We start from the raw sequence: 26096 nt of genomic DNA on the forward strand, positions 1-26096 counted from the left end.
ATTAAATTAGAACCTTGGCTCGCATTTTGTTTAGGCTTGGCTCAGAGCAGTAATATACAAGTAAGGTGAGGTAACCTGTACTCAGGAAGCAATCTTTATTGTTTAGAAGTACTGTTGGGGATACTTATGGAAGTGTCCTCTGATGGGGCTTCCAAAGACTAACCTTTAGTGCTAGGCAGGGGTTTCTAGCAAGTTACTCCTGACCGTCTCAGAATAGCCATGGATAATCTGCCCGATTTTCACAGTTGGGTGGGAAATGGAGTGGTCATAAAGTACATTACAGAACCATGAACCCCGTTAAGGTAACAAATTGGGTAGACTGGTACTTTACTGTTTTTAATTATACGCTTTCTGATTTTCTAAATGTTTATAAAAGACAGCGGACACCTTTTTAAAATCGGTATATATACAGTTATGTAATGTTAAACATAATTTATACCGTACACTTTCACCACCGGAATGGCAGTTTAGTAGTTTTAGATCCCTCAAGAGAACCTAGTGTTAATTTCAAAGAAATTCATTTAAAATGGTAGATAAATGGTAATGACCAAGAGTGTCACACAAATCCCTCAACCAAAATCTGAAAATTAGTTTTACAGGGAACATCAAGGAGTTATAAAGAATGAGCAAATGTTTTTCCATAGGCATGAACAGGATCTAGCCACAGTCTGCTCCCAGTTATACGGGAAAATAGAAGTACGTATTAAGAGGCTCCCTTCAGGCTGGCGAGGATGGAGAACTGTTAGGAAAGTTTCTTTTGGGCAACTTTTTCTCCATATTCTATGGATCCAAACATTTTGCTTTTGTTTTACACTTTGTCCTGACTATTTACTTTACTAGCTTTTTTGCTCATTTGTTATGGAGAAACTGATTGGTCCGTCAGACTGTCAGCACTGGGAAACTGTTTCCCTTTTTGTTTTTTGACATCTTGCCTGTTTAGGTAACTTTTTCATCTCGCACTCCATGCTTACGGAAACTAGGGACAGAATAGTTTAGCTTTGGACACGGGACCGATCTTCCTCTTCGACTCACTGACGAGCACCCTAGTTAGTTTGTGTTGGGTAGGGAAGTCCCATAGCTTGGGAATAGTTAGAAGTTAGTTTTTATTTTGAATACAAGTCTAGTAATGGAAGAACCACGTCTGTTCTCCTTCTGACCCACCACACCCTCTACCGAGAATGAACATGACCATATAACCGGTTCTATGTGAAGGTGCCCACTTGCGAGGGTCTACAACCACGGTTTAGCTCACTCTACCTTTCACAAGGGAGAAATGTCACTTGGTGTTTCACCCTAAGTTACCCAAGGTAATCCCGACGTGGGTCCCTTGCTCATTGTGCTATCGAGACACTGCTTCACCTCAGTGATGATGTCCGATTAGGTAGAAACACGTGTCTGCGGTTGCTGTTGGTTCTCTTGTTTAGATGCGAATTGCCTACAATTTCGGTGCTGGACTGCCTAAGTGGGTGAGACCAGACTAATATGCACATGCATATTTCTCCTCTGTGAAAGGTACAGTGAGCTAAAACGTGAAGGGAAGGAAATTGAGTTGGAGCTTTGCTTTATTTATGAACTGGGACTTTTCAGTCTGGAACTTGGTATAGTTCCTTTTGAAGGGGACTGCAACCTGCGGGGGGGGGAGGGAAAGGAGGGAAGGGGGAGTCCTTCCCTCTGAAAATAGTCCCTTCAGACTATTGGCATAGTAATCCGCTTTGAAGAAGAGCCGTTCTTGCACATTAAAGAGACTTAGCAACCTTTTTTGTTTTTAGTTAAGTGTAAGGGAAGGAAATGGGTTCTGACAAAGGACGGTGGACTTGTTTTTCATACATTGATATGTCCTTTGCATTAAGTTGAGGTAGGGAAACCCCTCTTAGAGTTAGGGATAGTTAGGGTTTTCCTCCTTTACTTTCACTGAATAAAAGTCTTTATCACCAATCATCCCCCAAGTGTGTCAGTCTCCTCCTTCCACAACCTTACACCCCCGCGCCGCCAACCTTTTTTTGTTCCCCTCCCTAGCTTGGTCCCGACTGTAACATTTCATGTACTTGCCCTAGGAGAAATGTCGTCAGGCCCAGTATGCTAGTTCTCTTTTTAGATCAATCTGAAACTTAATAGCCTAAGAATGATTACTGTATTCCCTTGTTCCCTCCCGCCTAGAAGCGCTTTGAAGCACTCCACCTGTATATAAGTGCTGTATAAATTTACAATTACAAAAAGGGTGTTAAAAACCAGGAATGCTGCAAAAATTGGACGGGGTCCCTCAATTTGGCAAAAGATCCCCAAAAATCGATTTCTGGCCTAAGAAAGGCTCTGGTCTCTATTGTAGACATTGCCCTTTCCACCACTTGCGAACATCAACTGCCTGCATGTACTACTATGGAACATTCCTTGTTTCTTTCCCCATACGTACCCTCCCTGGTGGGTGAGACTGGGGAAGATCCCCTTACTGTGGATTAGGGGGTGGGGGGGGGCTGCATATAGCATGGTAACAGAGGGCATACTGTGGGAGCACTGGGGGATTCCCCATATGCCATCTTCAGAGGCTGAATTGATAGTTGCTAACTTTAACTGACCCCAGAGTTCTCCAGTCAACCTTCATGGTCTCCCCACAGGTAGCGGTCAGATTCTTTTCACAGAATCTAGAGTATGTTATTAACAATTGTGTGGACGACATCTGCTATATCTTGAACCATCTTGCTCTGTGCCTAAATGTTGTTCTGCACTGTTAGCAATTACTTCTATAGGTGATTCTGGGTTAAGGGAATCGCTGCTACCTTCCTGAGGGTCAGTGCCTCTCACATGCGCAATACATGGTGGAGAGAACCATTCTAGCCCACTTCTCCAGCATGGGGTCTGGCATGGATTCACATGCTCATGAATATTCCCCGTTGTCAGGCTGGGAATCCTCGGTAAAGAGAAAATCAGTTTTGTTTCTGAACTCTTTCTACTAGTAACCAATCACTGGTCTCTGGGTCATACTTCCCCCAGCCAATGACTGCCCTCTACCTGAGCCCCTCCTCTGGCAGCCATCTTCAGATTTTTGTCGCACGTTCAAGTGTTGGGAGTCCTCGTGCTGTAGTGCTCAAGCTTTTACTGCGTTTTGCGTTTTGTGTTTTTTTAAGAGTTTACTCTTATATTTTCGGTCAATCAAGCCTCAAGCTCCACCGATTCTACTTCCGATCAATGGGGACCCGTTTTCAGGATTTTCAACGCCCCACAAGGAAATCTTTTCATCGAGCTTTCCACTTATCGGAGGATGCCAGAAGATCTTTGAGGCCTACCCCATGTGGACATGGCCCAGGACAAAGAAAGCATGACTCCTGTTGGATCCAAGCTGTTCAGGAGCTGCCCTGGATGCGGACTACAGGATGTCAAGGAGGATGAGCACTCTCGGTGCCTCTACTGCCTTCACAATGACAAATTGCACGTGGAGAAGGACTGCATTTTGTAAGAACGTGTCCGAACGGACAATGAACGATCGTTGTACTCTGCTCACCAACTGGCTGGAGGGGAAGAGCCCAGCAGCGTGTGAGAAGAGGAGGAAGTCCGAGTGGTCTTTTAAGAACTTTGAGGGCGCTCCGGCGATGGGGGGGGGCCCCAACAAAATATGACAATAGGTATATCTGTTACCCCAAAGTTCACACATGAACGTTAAAATGTTTTTTTTATTAAACATATAAATGCTAGTACTCATAAAATGATCACATTACAAAAAACTCCATAAAAACAAATTAACATATAATACGCAGAAACACAAGAAAGTACAAACCATGTGGGTTAAATCTCGATCGCTAGATCAACGCCATGTGATAATTCACATTGGAGTGGTTTTCCTTTTTTACAGTAATCTTGGGGTGTAAGAAAAAAACAATATTACTGTACAAGATTACAATAATGAGATTTAACCAACATTGTTTGTACTTTCTTGTGTTTCTGCGTAATGTTTTACATGTTTTTATGAAGTTTTTTTGTAATGTGATCATTATATGAGTACTAGCATTTATATGCTTAATAAAAGAACGTTTTAACGTTCATGTGTGAACTTTGGGGTAACAGATATTGTCATAGTAATTTGTCGGGTTTTAGACACCTGTCATCATACCTTCTTTTTGTAGAATATATAGCTTATCCGTGTGGTAAGAAGTGTATGATCCCCCCAGTACATGGTTTATGCCGTTTGAGAAAAGCCCATTATCACCTACGCCATCAACTACGAGCCAACGCTCTGGCTTAGTGAAAAGGAAGTCGGAGAACCCGGGTAAGCTTCGGGAGAAGCCCCGGTTGATCCCGACGGAGACAGACGAGGGGGAGCGAGGCAGAGACCCCCCACCCCCAAGGTGAAGGCCTCGGGCACGCCCAAGGTCATGAAGGCATCCTTCAATCGAGGCTAAGGCCTCGATTGAAGGAGTCGTGGTGGCCATGGCGAAACCTACAGGGGCTTCCCCAGTGGATACGGCTTCAGGGGCTAGAGTTTCCCTGCCACCCCGGAGGTAATCTTCTTTTCTGCCTATCGAGAAGACCCCCGTGAAAACCCAGCCGGAGAAAGAGGGGTGGCACGGTAGACATAACGGACATGGATACCACCTCTGAGGATGAGTTGGCTAGCATCCAAAGGTTCTGGGACAAGAAGTCTGAGGAATCCAGGGCCCACGGGAAGGATCCAGACGAGGCCGAGGAAGAGAGCAATAGGGGAGCCAACGAGGAAGATGGGGCCGCGGAGTGGGAGCTCAACTTGGTGCTGACCAGTCTCATGGGCCCGCCATTCGACCCTCTGCATTTGGCACTGTTGAAATTCCTATCGTGGAAAACAGCGTTTCTTGTAGCCATCACCTCCGCACAACGAGTGGGAGAAATCCAGGCCCTCTCCTATAAACCTCCATACCTGACATTCCACGAGACAAGGGTAGTGCTGAGGACGCACCCCTCCATGTCCAAGGTGCCATCAGAATTCCATCTGAACGAGCCCTTGGTGTTACCTATTTTCTTCCCATCACCTTGGTCGCCGGCTAAGAGGACTTTGCACTCGCTGGATGTGGCTAGAGCGCTGAAGTTCTACGTGGACCGCATGAAGATTTTTCGGAAGACATCACAGCTGTTTGTGAATTTTGGACCTGTGAACCAGGGGAAGGCCCTCTCGAAGGCTTCCCTTTCCAGATGGCTCTCTGGCTGCATCATGCACTCACCGGTTGGCAAACCGACCATTGCCTGGCCGTCCGAGAGCCCATTGGACCAGAGTGATTGTTGCTACCATGGCGTTCCTGTCTGGTGTGCCCCTGCTGGACATATGCAGGGCTGCTACGTGGAGGTCGACGCACACCTTCACGAGATTCTACTGCGTCGACCGGGATTCCAGGGAGGAGTCCAGAGTCGGCCAGGCAGTGCTGCGCAACCTGTTCGCTTGAAGGTGAGCCTGGTGAGGAGGTAAGAGATGCTTAATGTTGAGTTGTTGAAATGTTTAATGTTGAGCCTTGCTACCTCCCGTGGTTGTGCATGTGTGTACTGCTATGTATTCTTGTATTTATGAGCATGTGAATCCATGCCAGACCCCATGCTGGAGAAGGAACAAGTTACTTATCTGTAACTGTTGTTCTCCAGCATGGGTCTGGCATGGATTCACATGCGAACCCTCCCTCCAACCCCTCTGCAGCTCTTCTCTTGGTCCAACTGCCACTTCTCGTGGCACCAAATCTGAAGATGGCTGCCAGAGGAGGGGCTTAGGTAGAGGGCAGTCATTGGCTGGGGGCAGTATGACCCAGAGACCAGTGATTGGTTACTAGTAGAAAGGCAGTTCAGAAACGAAACTGAAACTGATTTTTTTCTTTGCCGAGGATTCCCAGCCTGACGACGGGGAATATTCATGAGCATGTGAATCCATGCGAGACCCATGCTGGAGAACAGTTACAAGTAAGTAACTTGTTCCTTATCTAATATGACCTAACATCTCCCTTATTTCTCTCTTTTAGATGGCGGCCTGGAGGAGATGGTGGAAGAACTTAACAGTGGTAAAGTCATGTATGCCTTCTGCCGGGTGAAGGACCCAAACTCTGGCCTGCCCAAGAACGTCCTCATCAATTGGGTGAGCATGCCTGAGTAAGGGTGTCATTGAAATTTCGGTCAGTAATGGGGAGTGGATGGGATCTCATTGAAGTGTATGAGACCGTTAAAGGGGTGTGCAACTCAATTTAAATATGGCTATCTAATAGAGAAGACCGTTTTATAGAAGTATGAGGCCAACTTGAGAGGGATAAAGTGTGGCTCCGCTGACGTTAATGAAGCCACTCGTGTAAAGATTGATGCTTTCACATTTTTTTTTATTTCAGACTGGTGAGGGGGTGAAGGATGCCCGGAAAGGGATCTGCGCCAATCACGTCAGCACCATTGCAAACTTCTTGAAGGTCGAACATTTATTCTTTACTTTTTTCTTGTCTAAACACTGAGGTGTCAATGGATCTCACTCTAGTTTAAAGGGGTTGCGTGGGCTGCTGCCGTTACACTAGATGTCGTGAGGTGAATGGTGGTACAAGGAGATATTCCCTTTCCTTTTATTGTGCAGTGTGTGTGGAAGCAGTATCGAATGGGTTTCAGGCATCAGTGAAACACACACGCAAACTGAATACTCTGACAATAAGTTATTTGGTGCTCATGGAAGGTGCTGAATAAGGTCTCCAGTCTTCCAGAACAGTTCAAACTCTTGTAACTGCTCCACCGCCAAGGCAAGCTCACCGTTCAAACTAGCTCTTGACCCTGCCCATCACGTTGTGCTTCTCACCCTTCCCACCAGGTTGTTTCCCTTTTAGTCGCCAATGATCATTCTCCTGATTAGGAGCAGGGTGTCGAGAGTCTCTGCTCAGAAAGCCAGCAAAGGCACGGTTTTCATTGTGGGTAAACCTCTTGTTAACCTGAAGATCCGAGATCTGTGCTTTGTCACAAGGAGTGGGATACATTCTGTAAAGGGGGGGGAGGTGCGTGACTTGTCAGCCGTTGAGTTATAGACCACAATTGTATAGGTCAGACATGTTTTTACCTATGATTTGTAATGTTTTACCACCCCTGAGAATCCTACTGACCCAGACTCTTTTCTTCCCTGCTGCCTCTCCTCCTCTTTACCCCAATACTTTGCGACCGCTATACCTCCCTCATTTTAAACTTTCTGCAGGGTGCTCATGTTACAGTTAACGCACGGGGGGATGAGGATGTTGAACCAGAAACCATCATGGACAAAGTCGGCAAAGCATCAGGTGCCAACTACAACTTTCACAAGGAGTCCAACAAGTACCGGGATGCAGGCCCCCAGGGACCAGTGGTACGTTTTTGTAGGTTAAAGATCACAGGACTGCCTGTGTCGTATTGCCACAATTTTCCTGAGCCCATATAGGAGTATATTGCACCTCTATTTCAGTTCATGCAATGCCTTTTTAAGCTATGTTATGTTGCATGATATTTGTATAGCGCCTAATGCCATTGTTATGTCTTTAAAGTGCTGTATGTTGAATGTCCCTTTGGCAGACCGTCTGAACAGGGAAGAGAAATTGAGCATCACATTGCATGCAAATAGTAGATTTAATTTAAGCAACTGTTCAATTATTAGCAGTGATACTATTGTAGCAACATATAAGTGGTAATGTGAAGCCTTTAGGCGCTATGTGGATGGCTAGGTCATACTGTGTGACAGCTGGACCGAATTTCTCGTGGCACTTGGTCCCCCCCAGATTGTGTTTTTCCACCTTTCTGTTTGCTTAATGCAGAGCCTGTGATGGAGTTTATATTGCTGCTTGTCGTGTCTTGTTTCCATCGTAAGACATCTTTGACAGCTGTTCAACTATTCAACATCCTTCTTAATGGCTGATCCTGTTTTGCAGATTTTCCACCCTCGGCTGTTTCTTCTTGGCCTTGGCCCTTGGGCCCAGACTTGGAGTAGGGAGAGCAGGGACACGTTTATGCTGACTATTCTCTTGAGAATGACTTTTCCTTGCCAATCCTCCTCTTCCTGCTTTCTTCTGGCTGCTTTTTCCTTCCACTATGGAGCCGAACTACTTAGTTTTTGCCTGTCGTATAATGGCAAATTCCTTTGAAAGGACACTCTCCGAGTGCATCGTGAATGCAGTGTTGCAAGGCCTGCGGCAGTGCAATAGGGGGGGTCTACACCCCGGCTACAGATGCCATTCCCATAAACCCGACCGCACAACCACTTGGCCTCACTCGACGGATTTGTCAAAGAAGCCATCAACGCCTGTAGACCTTTCAAAGCGTTTGGCCGGGCCTAGTGAACCTCTCGTTTCAGGGCCCACTGTTCTCAGTAATGGACGGCACAGGGCCCACTGCGCTCAGTCATTGCCGGCACAAGGCCCTCAGGCTTCGGCTATTCTGGGCGCTTCGCACAAAACTTCGGTGCATGATATGAGAGCGTTGAAAGATACACGAAAATGGCCTTCTCTTTCCAAAACGCTTCCAAAGCTTTGGCAGGACAAGCTTTCCAAAGCCATTCTCTTGTTTCTGGCCTTCCGAAGGCCTCTTCTTTACCTGAGGGGTATACTCGGCTTCTCCCCCTCTGTCTCAGGCCCTACAGCAGGACCCTTTTCCAGTTGCTCCTTCTTTCCCTCTCATTGATGAATCCTCTTCTTCTGTATGGACCAGTGAGAAATGTGAAGCCTGCATGGAAAAATGTCTGAGCTTATAGATTTCTCGGACACATTTGATATTCTGAAAAGGCCACTGCCTGTGGATGATTACACTTGGCCTTCCAAGTCGCCTCGACACCATTCTCCTGGGGCTCCATTTTCCTCTCCATCTAGATGTCACCCTGAGACACGTGTGGACATCTTCCAGGATGATCAAGGGGACCTCTATCATGTAACGGATCAGGATAAAATCTCACAGGACCCCCATTTCTCCGGATACAGATTCCTGGATTCCCACAGATGACGGGGTGCTTGGTCCAATACCCCTGCCTTTGAGTCTGACCTGGACAATATCTTATTGGATGCTTCTCCCGTCTCTCATCCCCAGGACCAGTGGTGGCTGGTGGTTTCTAATGGTGGGGCGTAAATATTTCTCCCCGATATGCCTTACCGACCGCATGCAGTGAGGGAGCCGGAACCAATCTAGGATGATTTTGGGCCCCCACCGCGCCCCACCTGCCCCAGCACCAAGAACATTATGAAAAAAGGGTTAAAAGGATGCATTGTATAGTACTGTATAGAAGAATAATGAAGTATTCCAGTACTCTTACTTTGTAAAATACCACAAGCAATCACAAACATGCCTTTGTCACACGAAGAATCGCATTGTTTTTCTTACCTGTAAAGTAGGTCTGGCTCTTTTCTGTGTCAACTGATGCAAATAAATCCTGAGGTCATTGTATGTCTGAAAAAATACTGAACATGTATGTTCTGGAAGCTAACATGGAATGTCAGCACTTGCACAATTAACCCATGAAAAAACCTCTTAGTATTTAGTCAAAGTGTAGCCATTGAAAACAATTCAAGCTTTCTATTGTGATATACAGATACATCATGTATGTATAAACCTAAAACACACCCACTTTCAACAGAGAACAATACAAACTTGTCCCTAACTAACATGTACCTGTGGGTGGCCCTCTTAAGTGGTACCCTCAATACAACAACACATGAAGATTAAATGCATTAAATGTATGTCAGCAACATTAAGAAGAAATGTATATAAAGGAGACGCTTTTTCCTAAGGATTTCCTCTGTAATAAGCCAAATCAAGATTTTACATGTTGGGGAGAATTCTCATTTTTGTGCTAATTCCCTTCAACCTTAGAGACCTCCCAGCTCTTTTGCTGGATTTAGGACTTTTTCATTTTAACCCTGGAGTGAGTGAGACTATTTTTTCTCTCACACTCGTATTGGTACCTGATTTGGATTTTGTGTTTTCACTTGTTTTGGAGTCTGACAAACTCCATAGGCATCTTCTTTTTGTATGGCGAATACACACAGCACCTTCAGTGCAGGGTCACTGAGAAATCCTTTAGATTTCTCATAAGGTTTAAATACCTTTTCTTGGTTGAACTACAGTTCCCAAGAACTGTAAAGTGAAATTGACTTTACTTACCTTTTCTCTTTGTAGGTCCAGCACCCACCATCTTAAGTTAGAGCTGGGGGGGTTACCTAGTTGCATTCAGGCATTCCTAGAGACAAAAGCGCAGGGGAGTTTCGGGACCCTCCCTCACATCCTGTCCTTCCAGACACACAGGAACCAGGGGTGGGCTTAAGGGCTAAAGCCTGCCAAAGGCAAGACACACCAAGGGCACACACCAGCCTCAATGCACAGAGTAAAACCCAAGAAAGACCTCACAAACAGAAAATGGCACAAAAAGAAGACCAGCCCATTTTGACAAAATGGTCAGCCAAGGGTGCTGTTCTGCAGCTGAGGGTTCAGCCTGCGGTAGAAAAGCACAAGGGTAGGAAAAAGTAAATCGCTGCCACCAGCCTTTTAAATAAGTGAGGGTAACATAAAAAATGTTACATCAGAATGTAGGATAAGGGGCTATTAGGCAACCCTCCCCCTAGCACTCCACACAAGTTGGTGCGTGCTGGGCCTACAAAGAAAAAGGTAAGTAAAGTCAATTTCACTTAACTATTCTTGGGGACTGTAGTTCTCACAAGAAAAGGTATTTAAACCTTATGAGAAATCTAAAGAATCTCCCGGTGACACTGTGCTGCAGGTGCAGTGTGTGTCACCATACAAAAAGCAGATTATTATTGAGTTTGTCAGACTCCAAAAACAGTGAAAACTCCAAATCCGGTAAAAACACAGTAAGGAAAAAAGGTCTCACTCCAGGGTTAAAATTAAAAGTCCCAGGTCCAGCAAAAGAGGTGTGAGTCTCTAAGGTTGAAGGAAATTAGCACAGAATTGAGAATTCTCCCTAACAGACATACACTTGTTCACAATGCCCAGACTACGCCTCCAGGTCCCCACAAAGAAAGTCCAAAGGAAACGGTCTCTCGATTACATGGTCGGGGAGATTTGTCTATGCTTTCCCCCAGTTCCCCTACTGAACAGGAAAGTTCACAAGATGTACCAGGAATAAGTCATTCTGATCCGGGTGGCACCAATGTGGGCGCAACAGCCATGATTCTCATCTCAGCAGAATGTCGGTCTCCCCACCCAGGAAACTACTTTCCCCATAAACATAATGTTACAAGAACAAGGGGAAACACTACACTCGTGCCCCCAAATGCTCTACTTAGCAGCTTGGCTCCTGAAGTCAAAGTTTGGGCACCTCCAACCACCTCAAAGATACATGAACAGTTTGAGAGAAGCACGGAAACGGAACACCAGTCATTGTTACTCCAATAAATGGAAACATTTTGTCATTTGGTGCAATACATAAAACATTGCTTGTTCACCTAAAGATATTGTCCTTTTATCGAACACACCGCTTAGATTCAGGACTTGTTTACAACTTGTTAAAGGTCCACCTTGCTGCCCTCTGCTTAAACCACATCTCGGAGCAAGGTTTTTCGGAGGAAAATCTCAGCGATTTAATGCATTTATGGAAGGGGTAAAGGGAATACACCCTCCTGTTTGTAACCCAACTCCCGGATTGGACTTCAATATTGTTATTACAAGATTAATGGGACCTCCTTCTGAACCAATGCATCAGTCTAGTGTGAAGGTTCCCACCTAGAAGACTGCTTTGTTTTGGTGGCTATTAACTCTATCAGGAGAGTTAGTGAACTGCAGGCTCTCTCATTTCAAGATCAATTTGTTACCATTCATAAAGACAAAGTGGTACTGCACAAATACCTACACTTTGCACCTAAATTCATTTCTAAGTTCCATGTGAATCACTTCCAACTTTCTTTCAAAATCCCTCTAACTCGGCTGAAAGAAGTCTCCATTCACTAGATGTGAGGAGATCAGTGGTCTATTACCTTGATAAAAACAAAACCACTAAGAAAGACAGACCTGCTTAGATTCACATGCGCCGACCATTCTGCCCCTCTTGGAGTTGAAGGAACATAGACATCTTACACCTTCTTTCGCTGTATTCACTGATGCATTCTATCAGGATCCCTCCTGGCAGAACAAAAACAATCAGGCAGACCTTGACGCATGAAGGTATTTGGGTACACTACACGTCCCTTTAGGGATAGTTAGTCACGCCCATGTCGACACCCCTTTTCCATAAAAAAAGTCGAATACTCAGCGATTACCACTGGATGTAGGACTATATGCACAGCATGTGAATCTAAGCAGATGCAAGCACCAGAAATACAATTACGGTGATCAATATGTAGTATCAACCCCAACGGCAACTGTCTACAGTTGAGGGCACTGCTGTATATTGCATGCGGATTACTATGCACAATTTGTTAAAGGTACAGTGAAGGCATGTTCAATTATCAGTTCATATTTGGAATTTAGTGGGCCTATATGGCATTTAAGGCCAGCTAGCTGGTGCAAGAAGTGTGCATATAGAATGTTTCTTTAAATGTGGATAGTGCCTTAACATTGTATCCATGGTCTCCAAGAGCTTCAGATGCTCGATTGACAGTTCACCACAGTCAATCACACATGAAACTGACCGAGTATTAACTTGCGTACGACTTTTAGAAATAAACCATGTTAAAAATCCAGCAACTAGAAGCCGAATAGCTCAAAACATAAAATTAACCACAATATGGACAGTGTTATGGTGCAGCCGCAATTCATGGAGCACTGCACCCAAGGTGTGGAGCAGGCCAACGATCAACTGTCTAGAGACGAGGACTCCCCAGAACTAGCAAGGAAATCAAATGCACAGCAGAGTAGCAGCCATATGCAGATCTGGCACAGGTCACTGACACAATGCAAAGCATGCCCGCACGTCATGCAGGGCCCGCCTCACCCCACCGCAAGAACTATACATCAGCCAAGAGACCAGTAACATGTCCTCAAGTGGCAGATACTGAACAGCGGTTCAATGGAAGGAGACAACCCTTGGGTCAGACATCTGAAATTGTATATTGTGTTGCAACAGAAAGCTTATAATGTCTCAAATTACCCATTCAAACATTGTGCTAAGTACATGCATGACAGGTTGCTGAAGATAAATCTAAGAAATAGCCTGCTGGGAGGAGTAGTGTTAGAAAGCTAATTTATAACAGAGCCACCACTACAGGAAAATACATTTTAAAAGAGTCGGTGTTGATTTCTTTGTAGCACTCCTCAGCAGGGCCACTTGAAACAGAGGCAAAGAGCTGGATCGATGCTATAAATGAGCCTGGAATCCCCCAAAATAGTATCCCAGAGATCAGGTAGTGCCATGACAGAGATCCCAGTTGATGATGTAGCATTTTGATGCTTAGGCGTGCACTTGTAATTGGATATATTAATGCCAGTACGCGCTTTACCTTACCTTGGCTCAGGATCTAGTTGCACTCTCTTATGTAGGAGTTGCCATTTAAAATCATGAATCTTGCATTTCATATCTGCCATTATTGATGGTGTTGAGGTGGATTTCTAGAATCTGGCCTGGTGGACAGATTCTAGGAGGCCACCCTAGTAATAGTTAATAGGGGAACTTTGAGAGGTTGGCCAAACCCAATCAAGATAAGCGTGGAGAGCGGTCAGGGCTTAGTATCAGGTGAATGTGAGTGGGGTCAGGGGTCCACACAGCAATTCAATTTAGACTGGCAAGTACAAAAATACATATAGGCCCAAAATGTACACTAGAAAATGAAATGAGGGGGTAGCAATATCACAGAATACTTAATTATCAAACCTACATACAGTCGCCTTCTAGGTTTTGTAGCATTGCACATAATAACCTGGACTGCACACACTACCTTGGACAATTAGAAGAAAGTAGTGATGCAGTAGAATGAAACCAGTTCACAAGAATTGTACCCTAACTTTAGAAGTCCAATCCCTATTGTTAGGCAAGATTGTATGCAGTACCCTGTGGGAGACTGCACCAGCCTTGTCCTCTTGGCAATAGTTAACCCAACCTTTGGAATAAGCAAATACTACACAAGTTGGTAGAGTGACTGAGCAGCAAGGCTTATCTCGAGTGGGGTCAATGTGAGCTGTAAGGTTGTAACAGAGGTTTTGAATGGGTTATTCAAATAAACACTTATACACAAGGTTTCTTGATAAAACAATGATTAATTTCTCCAGCACATGGGTCTGACATGGATTCACATGCTCATGAATATTTCCCGTCGTCAGACTGGAAATCCTTGGTAAAAGAAAAAATGAGTTTCAGTTTCGTTTCTGAACTGTCCTCCTCCTAATAACCAATGACTGGTCTCTGCCCCAGCCAATGACTGCCCTCTATCTAAGCCCCTCCTCAGGCAGCTATCTTCAGATTTTTACTGCAAGTTCAAGTGTTGGGAGTCCTCGTGCTTAGCTCTGAAGCTTCTACTGCATGTTGCGTTTTTTCAAAGAGTTTATTCTCATTTTTCGGTCAAACTCGAGCCTCAAGCTCCACCGGTTCATCTTCCGATTAAAGGGGACCCGTTTCGGAATTTTCTACTCCCTCAAGGGTGATTTTTCGTCGAATCTCACTTCTTGGAGGATTCCGTAAGATCTTTGAGGCCACATGGTTATGGCTCAGGACAAAGGAGACTCGATACCCATTGGATCCAAACTGTTCAGTAACTGCCCAGGATGTGGACTACAGAACGTCTTCAAGGAGGATGAGCACTCTCGGTGTCTCTACTGCCTGCACTCGGACAAGTCACACGTGGAGGAAAACTGCATTCTGCAAGACCATGAAGGACCGTTGTACACAACTTTCTAACTGGCTGGAGGCAAAGAGCCCAGCAGCAGGTAAGAAGTAGTAGTCCGAGCGGCCTTCTAAGACCTTTGAGGGTGCTCCGGCGACGGGGTGCCAACAGAAGGCAATGCACCGAGAGTCCGCGGCCACCGGGAGCGCCGTTGGTTCGGGCTCCTTGGCTGCCAGGCTGGGCACAATGTCGCCCACGCTGTCAACAACGAGCCAACGAAAGGAAGTCGGAGAACCCGGGTAAGCTTCGGGAGAAGCCCCGGTCGATCCCGGCAGAGAAAGCCAAGGGGGAGCAAGGTGGTGCGCCCCCCCCCCCCCCTAAGGTAGTGAAGGACCAGATTCACCCGGCTAAGGCCTCGATTGAGGGAGCCATGGCGTCCCTGGCGAAGCCCGCAGAGGCGACTCCTGTGGAGACGGCCTCCAAGCCTAGAGTTTCCCTGCCATCCCAGAGGGAATAGTCTTTCCAAACGATCGAAAAGACCCCCCGTGAAGCCCCAGACCGAGAAGGAGGGTGGGGGGGGTGAGTTAGTCCTAACAGACTCGGATACCTCCTCCGAGGACAAGCTAGCTCTCATCAAGGCTGCCCTGGACAAGAAGTTCAAGGGGGACAGAGCCTGGGGGAGGGATCCAGACGAGGCGGACATATAGAGCGAGGGTGTGGCCGATGAGGAGCGGCAAGTTGAAGAGGAACCGGAGGAGCCTCGAGCCTCGACCCACACTCCCATCTCAACCGAGGCCTACAGCGCCCGACAGGTCAAAAGACATCTGGCTGGCACTGCGCAACTTGTGCACGGAGATGAGGACAAGGCTGCCTTTACCGTCGGCGGACGATCCAGCGGTGCCTGGACCGTCAAGGAGCCCTCCAGGCAAGCAGAGAAGAGTACATCCTCCCCTACCTTTCCATCCTTCAACCCGTCCCCTCCTTCGAGGGATGAGACTGGGAAGGACGACGGCAGAGACAACGGACCTGATCTCCCATCGCCCCCTCCCCGGGCTTCCCCGCCTGACGAAATTGCCTCGTTTCACGCCATGATCGCCAAGGGCCTCGGAGCTCGGAGCAAAACATGTAACACTGAAAAAATACATCAAAACACACTTAGTTTCTCTAATCAGATGATACCCATTGGGGATGGTACACTCTTCCCACACCCTCAGGGGACTTAAATAGCTAGGATGCTTTGCACATTGATTTATCACTGGCACATTTAGAGCAATACTGAGTTTGCAAAAGGTTAGATATGGGAATAAAACAAAGGTTAACAAATAATTCATAAACTGGTAAGTACTTTTTGAACCCTCCACTGCAAAGTAAATATACCCTTTCCTAGGGGAAATGCAAAAGCTCAAAGTCAGAGGTAAGAAGAGTCTTTCAGAGAGCCAGGACAGCCAATGTTAGTTGAGCAAAGTCTAGGGGAGATGGAGATCTTCTTGCAGGTAAGTAAAAGTTTTGCACAATGTTTTTAGAGATGTTTGTAGAAATGAAATCACTGAAGGGCCACAGCCTGGGAGGAACCACCAATTTTAGAGTATTTATTTTAACTGGAATTTTGAGAAAGTGTGGAGCCAGATCCATCATTTGTTAGGGCTGTAGCGTGTGGCCTTCTGCTGCAGGAATTGGGGCCCTTTATGGTAGGACTGGTGAGTGATGCACATGGCTTTAAATGTAGCTCTAGATTCGGAAGCCAATGAAGGACTTGACATGCAGGAGCCATGTTCTGTAGGCCCTATGTGTAAAAGCAGTGTTCTGGACTCGTTGAAATTCTGTCAGTTGAGTGGTGGGAGCTCCGAGGAATGAGCATTAGCATAATACAGATGTGAAAAGATGATTGCAATAATTGCGCTCGCTCTGTGGGGGGAAGGTTAGAAAAGGGAAAATGTGCTGCAGGATGCAGATGTGATGGAAACAGCGTTTCACCACTGAGTTTCGGTGACAATTTGGAGTCCATATGAGGCAACACAAGTTCTTTTATTTTGTTTTTCTGTATTAGAAGGGAGAAGGGAAGTGTCCAGAGAAGGCCTGGGGTGGCGCTGGGGGAAGAGGGAAATGTTTCCACATAGCATGATCATGGTTTTGCCAGGGTTGAGGAGTTTGGTTGACATTCAGTGGTCGATCTCTGAGAGGCAGGTTGCAAGGTTGGGTGAGATGGAGGAAGGTCTGAGATTTTGAAGAGGAGTTTGAGTGTGTTGGCATAGATGTTGCAGGATGGCCCAAGGGATGGGAGAGTGAAGCACCTTGAGGCACCTCGTGGATTCCAGGGTGATTACCAAAGTTGAAAGGAGGCCTTTATACAATTTGCAATATGTTGGGGGGGAAAGGGGATCCACTTCAGAGCAAGGTTTTGATTGAGGATGCAGAGCTAAAGATGTAGAATGTATTCATCACATTAATCTTTGCTCTGCAGGGCATTTCCAGTCAGGAGAACATGGCAGAAGGATTCTCCGGAGCGCCTTGTGCCGTGAAGCGGCTCATGGGGATGAGGGGCTCCTGCCTCATGTGCTAGGCTTGTAAAAGCCTCCTGGCTCCTTGGGTACATTTCAGCTCTGAATGTGACAAAGGCCGGCAGCCCAGACAAGAAGAAAGACTGAGCTCCTGGGTGAATGAGCTGCACGTGGGCAAGCTGAAAATGGCAATGGCGCAATGGTTCCAACTGGTGAATGTGTGGTGTTGCAAGTGGAAACTTTTAATCGGGAGCAAATTCCAAGGCTTAGTGAATTCCCGTACTGGTAGGCAACAGTGGCTGGAGGAGTGGGAGACTTGGCTCCCAAATTGCAGAGATGAGTTGAAAGAGTTTGGTCCGGGTAGAAGACCAGCATGTGGCGGTGCAGCTCTCGCCTCAGTTGGACAGGAGTGCGCCTCCCGAAAGGGCTCCTGAGTGAATGCACAGTTCCACTGCAAGCTAGTTTGTTCCTGGCATACCAGAAGGGCCTGAAGAGACCACCTGCGGCCCCCGAAACTCGGCAATGCAGCCAGACACTCCAACTAGGCAGCCGGTCTGCGTGTGGAGACTCCACTCACCCTTGAGGTGGGCCCTCCTTTAAGAGGTGTATGGGAGGGGGTGCGTGCAGAGGCTCAGCGTGGGCGCATGGGCTTGGGATGGAAGACTCGGATCGTGAAGTGCTGCGACATGTCACTTCGAATTAGTTGGATTTGAGTGGTAGCTGGCAGAGGCTTCTGGAACTCTTAACCCCTCAGAGAGGCAGCGAGGGACCTTGATTCCTCATGCACCCATAGTCGCCACATGAAATTGATAGCAGTCGGTAGAGACGTGAGTCCTGGATGCCCCATGCGCATGTATAGAGTACACAAGTGAGGTGAGGCAGTTGAATAGTAAAATGTAGTGGGATTAGGAATATCCATCGGTGTCTAGTCAAATGGTCGACAGACAAATGGTCGACACAATTTGGTCGACAGGTCAAATGGTCGAATTTTTTATTTATATATTTTAGGTTTTCGTTTAGGGGAAAAAAGGGGTTTTTCGCAAAAAAAGGGGGTTGGTGGGGGACCCCCCCAAAAAAGACAAATGTGAAAAAACAAAAAAAAAATCGACCATTTGACCTGTCGACCTTTTGGTGTCGACCATTTGTCCTGTCGACCATTTAGATTCGACCAAATGCCCTAGAACCATATCCATCTGGTTAAAGTGATACATTTCTGACCTATCTTAACTGGATCCAAAGGGCAGGCTCATGGGTGCTAGGTTTTAGAGCATCACCTAAACATTTTGTCTGTGAGTTTCACCCATTGTGTGTATTCTGCATTCCTACAACAAAGGAACTTAACTACAGATCTCCTCAAGAACGTTAATTGCTGCCAACATTAATAAAACAAAAAGATTGTGAATGCTGCAAGGAGCATGGTCTCCAAAACATGAATTGTCAACATAACCAGCCCGCCATGACATATCTAATGGTAGCAATCCTCCTGGGTAAGTGTACAAACTGGGACATTGGAGAGTTGACAAAAAATCTCACTCTGCATTCAAATACTCATTTGCTGTTCTCAATATATGCGCTGAATACGGGCCAGAATAGTTTCTTCACTGGCTCTATACCAAAAATTACATCATTTCAGATGTGGGAATTACTTCTTTGAGTGCACTTCAACTTTACAGTAGACCCTTCCTGTGATAGGACTGGTTGAGTACCCGCAGACCCGATCCTTAAGCCCCATTCCTTTGAATTCTGTATCAGATTTAGATTGAATGGATGTTTGGAGACGCAACAATCCAGAGGTCTGAGACTGTGCATTCTATGCTTTTGTCCATGAAAAGTACAACCTAGGTATTTACCACCGCTGGTCCTCCAGTTGCAAATAGGCTTGACCACTATGGCTGATCATTTCCTGATAATGCTGAAATTGGCACATTTGCTGTGTTGTAGGTGGAGACTGGATGACTCCTTACTACAAGACCGTTATTAAGAAACATTTACAAGACCCAATTACAACTTACCTTTAGGAGATTGATACTTCGGATACCTCAACCCTTTGGGAAGATTTAAACCAGTGATGAGGGACATATAATTACCATCATTTCCAGTTGTACGAAGTTAAGCAGGCGGATGCGTTTGCAAGTAGAATCTGACATCCATAGGCTTGAAAAGCTGCATAAGGATATGCGCTCCCAGAAACTTTGCTATCAACTAAGGAAGACAAGCCAATCTGAAAGCCTTAAATGCAAAGCATATGGCATGTAATTTTGTTGAAAATAAAGCAGCTCTACTTCCCAATTTCTAATAGAAATAAGCTACTGACATATAAAGTTCAAGCTCAGACCGGGGATTAAGATCCTTTGGGAACAAGGTTACCCTAGACTCAGAAGTTGGAGGTTGTTGGGCAAGATTGTATGCAGTACCCTGTGGGAGACTGCACCAGCCTTGTGCTCTTGGCAATAGTTAACGCAACCTTTGGTATAAGTCTGTACTACACAAGTTGGTAGAGTGACTGAGCAGCTATGCTTAGCTCGAGGGGTCAATGTGAGCTGTAGGGTTGTAACATAATTTCACAGTGAGAAGTATCCAAATAACACTTGCAACTCAAGGGTTCCTGATTAAACAATTATTTATTAATTTTAGTCAGTTTTAAAATAAGCCTTTTTTAGAAGGCAGTGAATATGTAATACTTAAATATACTTCAAAATACACACTTTCAGTTTCAATAAACCAGTAGATATCCTTTGAGGATAGCACACACACTTCCTACAACCTGAGGTGACTTCAATTACTAGGACACTGTGGACATTAATATATCACTGGTATCTTTAGAGCAATACTGAGTTTGGTGTCAAAAAGGAAAAGGTTAGAGAAGGGACAATGGTTAACAAGCTTCTCAAATAGGTAAGCACTTTTGACCACCCCCCACCCAATGCAAAGTAGATTAACCCTTTCCCAGCATTACTTTTTGGAAGGACAGATTAAACACCAAGTCAGGGGTTACAGTCTTCAGGGAGCCAGGACAGCAAAGTGTCAATTGAGCAAAGTCTAGTGGAGCTGGAGTTCTTCTTGAAGGAAAGTGAAAAGTCTTGCACAATGTTAGAGTTTTATAGAAAAATAAATAACTGTTGGGCCACAAACTGGTAGGCTTGTGAAAGGCAAAACTGCAAGCAACTCTGTAAAAGGTAGCAAATGTAAGTCTTGCTAGGACTTTCGAAAACCTGTCCTACTAACAGAGTACAGCGGGCATTTGAAGGTGGATCAAGAGTCCTAGTAGGGGAGTAGATCAGGCAAATTACAAACCTCCAAGAAGTGTCAAGCAGAAACACTGTTAAACAAGAAACTTGTGTTACAAGAAGGAACTTTTTGTTAAAGCAGAATTTACAAGCTGAACAGTGTTTTTTTCTAAGAGGATTGTTGTGTGCCAAGAAAGGCACAAAGGAACTGTTAGACCCAGAGACATTTGTGATACCGGTGAAGAATCCAGGGGAAGAGTATCACCCTCTGGAATGAAGGTTTTTTCCGTTTTGGAGAAAATTTATGTTTGTTATTCTACTTTTATTTAAGAACACTATTTTACAAATACCAGGTTATAGACCTTTCCCTTTTCACTTTATTATTTAATTTGAGTGTGAGGGTCAGGATAGATTGTTTGGGCACAAGGACGGCTTTCGATTTATAACATCCTGACGAGAACAGATCCTTAGTTTTGGTTTTTAGGTAGGGGAACTCCTCTTTAGAAAAGCGTCTGAGTTTTCCTAAAGTCCACATGAGTTTAATCTTCATAAAACTATCCCAATGGTACACAGGTTCCCAACTCTTAGTATCACTGTGTACTACTTATGGAGCCTCGGTAGAGTGGCAGAGGAGTCGGGCTTATTCAGTGGTCGAAGTGTACGAAAAGTAGTGGAACTATGTTGCCTACTGGCCTGCACCGCGCCTCACAAACCCATGCAGTGCACTTAAAGTGAAAGTTTCAACTTCTTCCTACACTTTTATTTTAAACAAAACCATTCCAGAACGGTTTCTTTTTAAAATAAAAGTATAGGAACAGTAAAACCTAATTTAAAGAAGTAGAGGAGCACCGCTCCCGCCCACTTCGACCACTGGGCTTATCATAAGAGAAAGATATGAGCTATAGATAAGTACACTGAACCCGGTTAGTAAAAGTAGATCAAAGAAAACGTGCACAATACATTTATATAAAATATATATTTACACAGATGTTTTAAAATACTTAAATCATTAAACCAAAACACATGGAATTACTTGTAGATTCTTTTCAAAGGCCATTGCTATAGTTTGTAGTTGCTCGCTGTTACAATTGGACACTAATAACAGTCCTACCGTATGATCCATAATACTGCGCACTCGCGCACAGACAAAGATATACAGTAATTGTATTTAGTTAGCAAAACCACATAATATATTTTTGGAAGGAAAACAGTTGGTTAGTCAAACAGTAGCAGAGCTTAAGGTTTTAGAGACTGTTTTGGAGCAAACTAACGCTTTTCAAATCCATTTCCTAACTAGCAACAAAAGTCAGTTTGGAGGCAATTTAAGTCTCACGAAGCAGGGAAACAGCAAATGTTCCAGTGAATACCTTCAGTCAAAGATGCAAAAATAACGGTGGAGACCCTGTTAAAGGACTCGCGAAGGGACGCAAGCTGACAGCTTGGGTCAGAGGTAAAAGGGACACCCTGGACACCTCTTTGTGCACTTCAATGCTCTGGAGTGTCTTCTTGGACCAAGGTAAGCAATACCTTTTCACTGCACAGTACTTTAGGTTAGAAGAAATGTTTGTGGCTAGATTCTCCGCTGTCCAGCAACAATCGGCCCGGTCTCGGGATTCCTTGGTCTGGTGATGAAAGCCAGGACAAAGAGCGGGATGTTTCAGCAGCCGTCTCGAGAGAGGACCTCTGGCACGGATTTCTTCCACGTTTCTTGTCAGTCTGGTTTTTGTCACCTTTTCTGCAGCACCAAAAAAGGACACGATTTGTGCGGTCAATCTTCTTTGTTTCCTGGAATACTGCACTCTGGGGATGAGTTGGATTGTCTCTGGAGGTTCACCTCCGAGCACACAAAGACTTGGGTGGATTTGCCCTCTCAGTGACAATGCATTGCAATTGGGTTGGAGGTCTTCTGCTGTTTGCAGTCTGCAGCTCTGGAGAGGCACAGCACCTCAGGAGATGGCTCAGATTATAGTTCGTCTCAGGACTGGTTGGTTCCACCAGTCAAAGAAAAGGAGTCATCCTCTTCAGAGTTCCATGGTCGCAAAGAAAACCGTGTCGGGACAGCAGTGGTTGCTTCACGGTGTTCCAAAGGGTCTGCAGGCATCTCTGGTCGTTTTCTTCTTTGGTTACTTCAGTTTACAGTGATCGACTTGCGTTTCATCTCAGAAACCTCACCTTTTATTTGGTCCAGCACACACTCCTCTGAAATCTCTCTTAAAAGTTTACAGAGGGAGGTGGGTGACTGTCCAATCAGGACAGACCGACCCCCTGGGGAGCTGGATCCTTTCAGGCACTCTGGCAGACAAAAAGATCAGGGGAATGAAACACTCCTTGTAACAAAGTGGCAAATTACACAGCACACCTGTGCCAGCAGGTAAGTTCACTGTAGGTTTATTGCTTAAGATAGTACAGCAGACACCGGCACGTCCTTGCTAGCCAGCTTCCCTTCTAAAACTGTCCCCTCTTGGAACATTCATAACACAACACTCCATCCATGGTGACATCACGGGTATAGCGTGCACTCTACACCGACATCACCACTCTCCGTAATAAGAGGGAGACATACATTATAACACCTCTCCCTCCCTAAATTTCAGAAAACCTGGAAAAGCTTTAAACAGATGATACATTTCTTCCCACATGGTACATTCCTTCTCCTTACCTTACAAATGCATGTGGCCACCACGTACTTGCTCCAACAACACCTCAACGCAACGCCACACTCCAAATACACCCAAAATGAGCACCAAGATACATTCCCCAACAACGCATGATAATGCTATGCAAACGAACCGAGAAAGCTACAACAACAAACCTCACAAGGATGGAAACCCCAAAATCGACAACCTCAACCAACAATATGACCACTACTAAAGAGGAACCCACCAAATTGGAATAAGGGCTAAAGCCTCCCTTCAACCGAAACTGGAAACAACCGAGAACAAAAACAAACTACTCACTCCACCTGTTCCAAGCTGCTCCTTGGAACCTAAGGCCTGCCACGCCCCAGTGTCCCCCAAAACGAACTAACCAAATGCAACGGTGCTCCAACATCCTTCCACCCTGGTCTGCACCCCCGGCACTAACCTAGCTCAACAGAGCAACAACAAGCACAACCAACAACACCAGTTCCCAAAATTCTCTCTCTAAACTTGGAAAACACAACGCCACCAGCCACCAACAAACTCGACCCTGCCTAAATGCACGCAGCATACCTGACCGCACACAGAGCACACCTCTACACACCCCGAGAACCTTAGACCCTGCTACACACCACGAGACCCCTAGTCCCTTCCAAAAACAGTACACCTCTACACCCCCACGAGACCCCTAGTCCCAGCCTGAATGCAACGCAGCGTACTCCAACGCGCCAACAGCACATCTCTGCACAGCACGAGACACTCGGCCCCTGCCAAATACAGAACACCTCTACTCCACAACGAGACCCCTAGTCCCAGCCTAAATGCACGGCAGCGTGCCTGACGCCTACAGCACACCACTACACACAACAATACAACTCTACACCGCTACACACCATGGCACTGGGTCCCTGCTAACCAAGGCATATCACCACGTAATGTGGGACCTCAAGAAAACTAGGCTACAAATCGCCACAAAACTGGGCTACCACTTCGCCATGACCCATTACAACACTACACTGGGGACCCCTAGCCCCAGTCAGACTGCCTTTGCAAAAACAACTGCTCTCACCACATAGGACCACACACACACGCAGTCACCCACAACACGATTGAAGACAAACTACAAGAGGAACACTTAAGAACTCAAAGAGCCCCTCCGAGATGTTGTGGTTTCAGAAAGCGGGCAATTACATACATATCCGATGGTAAACATGTCGGCAAATGCTCCTTGCGATAATCCATAGCATGTCAGCAAAGAAAATCCCAAAGTATGCAGAATCCGAAGGACAAGAAACACTTCCCTCCCACAAGTCCCAGCACTGAAACCCCGTAAAACCTAGCACAAAATAAATAACATCCATAACGGTGAGAGAAGTAGAACCAGCGCCCCCAGACCTAACGAGCCCCATCTGCAAGAAAAAAAAGTTAAACACAAAAGCATTTTAAAACGAACTGTACACGACTGTACCTTTCCATTTACAAGGCCACAACACAAACATTCTCACCATACTAGCCCAACACATGACACAGTTGCTAATATGAGTAGGCCACAACAAGTACACACGTCATCTAGCACACCGGCCTTACTACTAATCAGTTACAGCAACGATCAAAACGTCCTGTTCCCGTCAGTCCACGCAGTACTCCCACACTGCCGAAAGATCTCCTCTCCTCTGCCCGGCTAACATATTTGCTGCAGAGTCCCTCCAGCGCCGCACTCCTGAAGGAAATCCATGTTGCTGTCGTATACGAACGCACAGCAGTCCGCAGGGACAAGGCACTCTTCACCCGTTTGCCGCCCATCTGCAGCAACGCAATCCATGGTTGCCAGGGACACTAGAAGATTTGACTTGCTTCCGGACACAGGAACGGCGCTGTCATTACGTTCCCTGTGCGCTGCGCACGCAGTGCATTCTGGAATTCTCCTGCGCTCCAGCACCGTGCACAGGAACATTCTGTGATGAGTAGGAAACGTCATCATTTCACTAACAACAACGCAGTGTTCACTTCTCCTGCGGATTGAATGCCGGACATTAGTTCGCAGTCCCTGGCACCGGGAGACCTCCTTCCCACCACTTCCCATGGCAGCCAACACACAGTCCTTACATAATGTCATCAATGGTTCTGCTCTTCACAATGGTCCTTCGGCCAGCATCTCGCCAATACCGGACTCCTGGGCAATGTTTGACCCTGCCCCAGGTGCGGCCACAGACAACGAAGAAAGTGGGGAAACGTCACCTCCCAAATGCGTTGCTTCACCACGGTGATCACTGAGATCTCCTGCTGAGCTCTCGCACAAACTGCTGGCCCCAGAGACACTGTACACTTCACAGGCCTCTGCTACAGACGGCCAGAGAACAAATCCACTGAAACGTGTTCCCAAGGGCACCCAGTACCTCCTTTAATCCGGGTACTAACTCCATCTGACAAAAGAGCCTCCCATTGAAACTTCAGCACCACCCGGCCTGCTAAACAGCAACTCTTGGTCCCGGCGCCCAGAATTGCACAGCTGGTTGACTTCACGACGTGAACACATAGGAGGGTGGTGTCTTGCTCAACTGTCCCCTCCGCAACAAAAATCCCATCCTCGTCGCCAGTGTAACAAAGTGGCAAAGTACACAGCACACCTGTGCCAGCAGTTAAGTTCACTGTAGGTTTATTGCTTAAGATAGTACAGCAGACACTGGCACGTCCTTCCTAGCCAGCTTCCCTTCTCCAACTGTCCCCTTTTTGGAACATACATTGTCCAGCATTGGATCTTTCATGGATTCACATGCTTAGAATATTCCCCGTCGTCAGACTGGGACCCCTCGGTACACATATATAGCCTTTTCCAATAGGAAAACTTCCGACACTTTTGTGTCCTATCTACGTCCTTTTAGGACCCGCCTACGCATGCTCTGTAGGCCGTCCCCGTATAAGAGGCCCGCCCCCGCGGTTCCCCTTCAGATTTCAACCGTCTCTAAAGTAGTGGGATCTCCTCGCGTTGTCTTACTATTTTGTACAAGGTTGCATTACTGGAATTTGAGTACAGAAAATGTCCTCCGTGTC

The 26096-nt window shown here is 46.0% G+C and overlaps 1 protein-coding gene across 8 annotated transcripts in view; it reads left to right on the top strand.

Annotated features, from left to right (window-relative positions):
* The window catches only part of DBNL (drebrin like), a 374852-nt gene that overhangs the window by 136068 nt on the left and 212688 nt on the right, over positions 1-26096 (top strand). For all 8 annotated transcript variants that reach the window (XM_069618943.1, XM_069618942.1, XM_069618946.1 and 5 more), the window contains exons 3-5: positions 5964-6076; positions 6321-6395; positions 7157-7303. In XM_069618943.1, coding sequence (XP_069475044.1) covers positions 5964-6076; positions 6321-6395; positions 7157-7303 — 335 coding nt within the window. The remainder of the gene's footprint in view (positions 1-5963; positions 6077-6320; positions 6396-7156; positions 7304-26096) is intronic.

The sequence above is a fragment of the Ambystoma mexicanum genome, chromosome 10 (genome assembly GCF_040938575.1).
Source record: "Ambystoma mexicanum isolate Mex_15411 chromosome 10, UKY_AmexF1_1, whole genome shotgun sequence".
Classification (NCBI taxonomy): Eukaryota; Metazoa; Chordata; class Amphibia; order Caudata; family Ambystomatidae; genus Ambystoma; species Ambystoma mexicanum.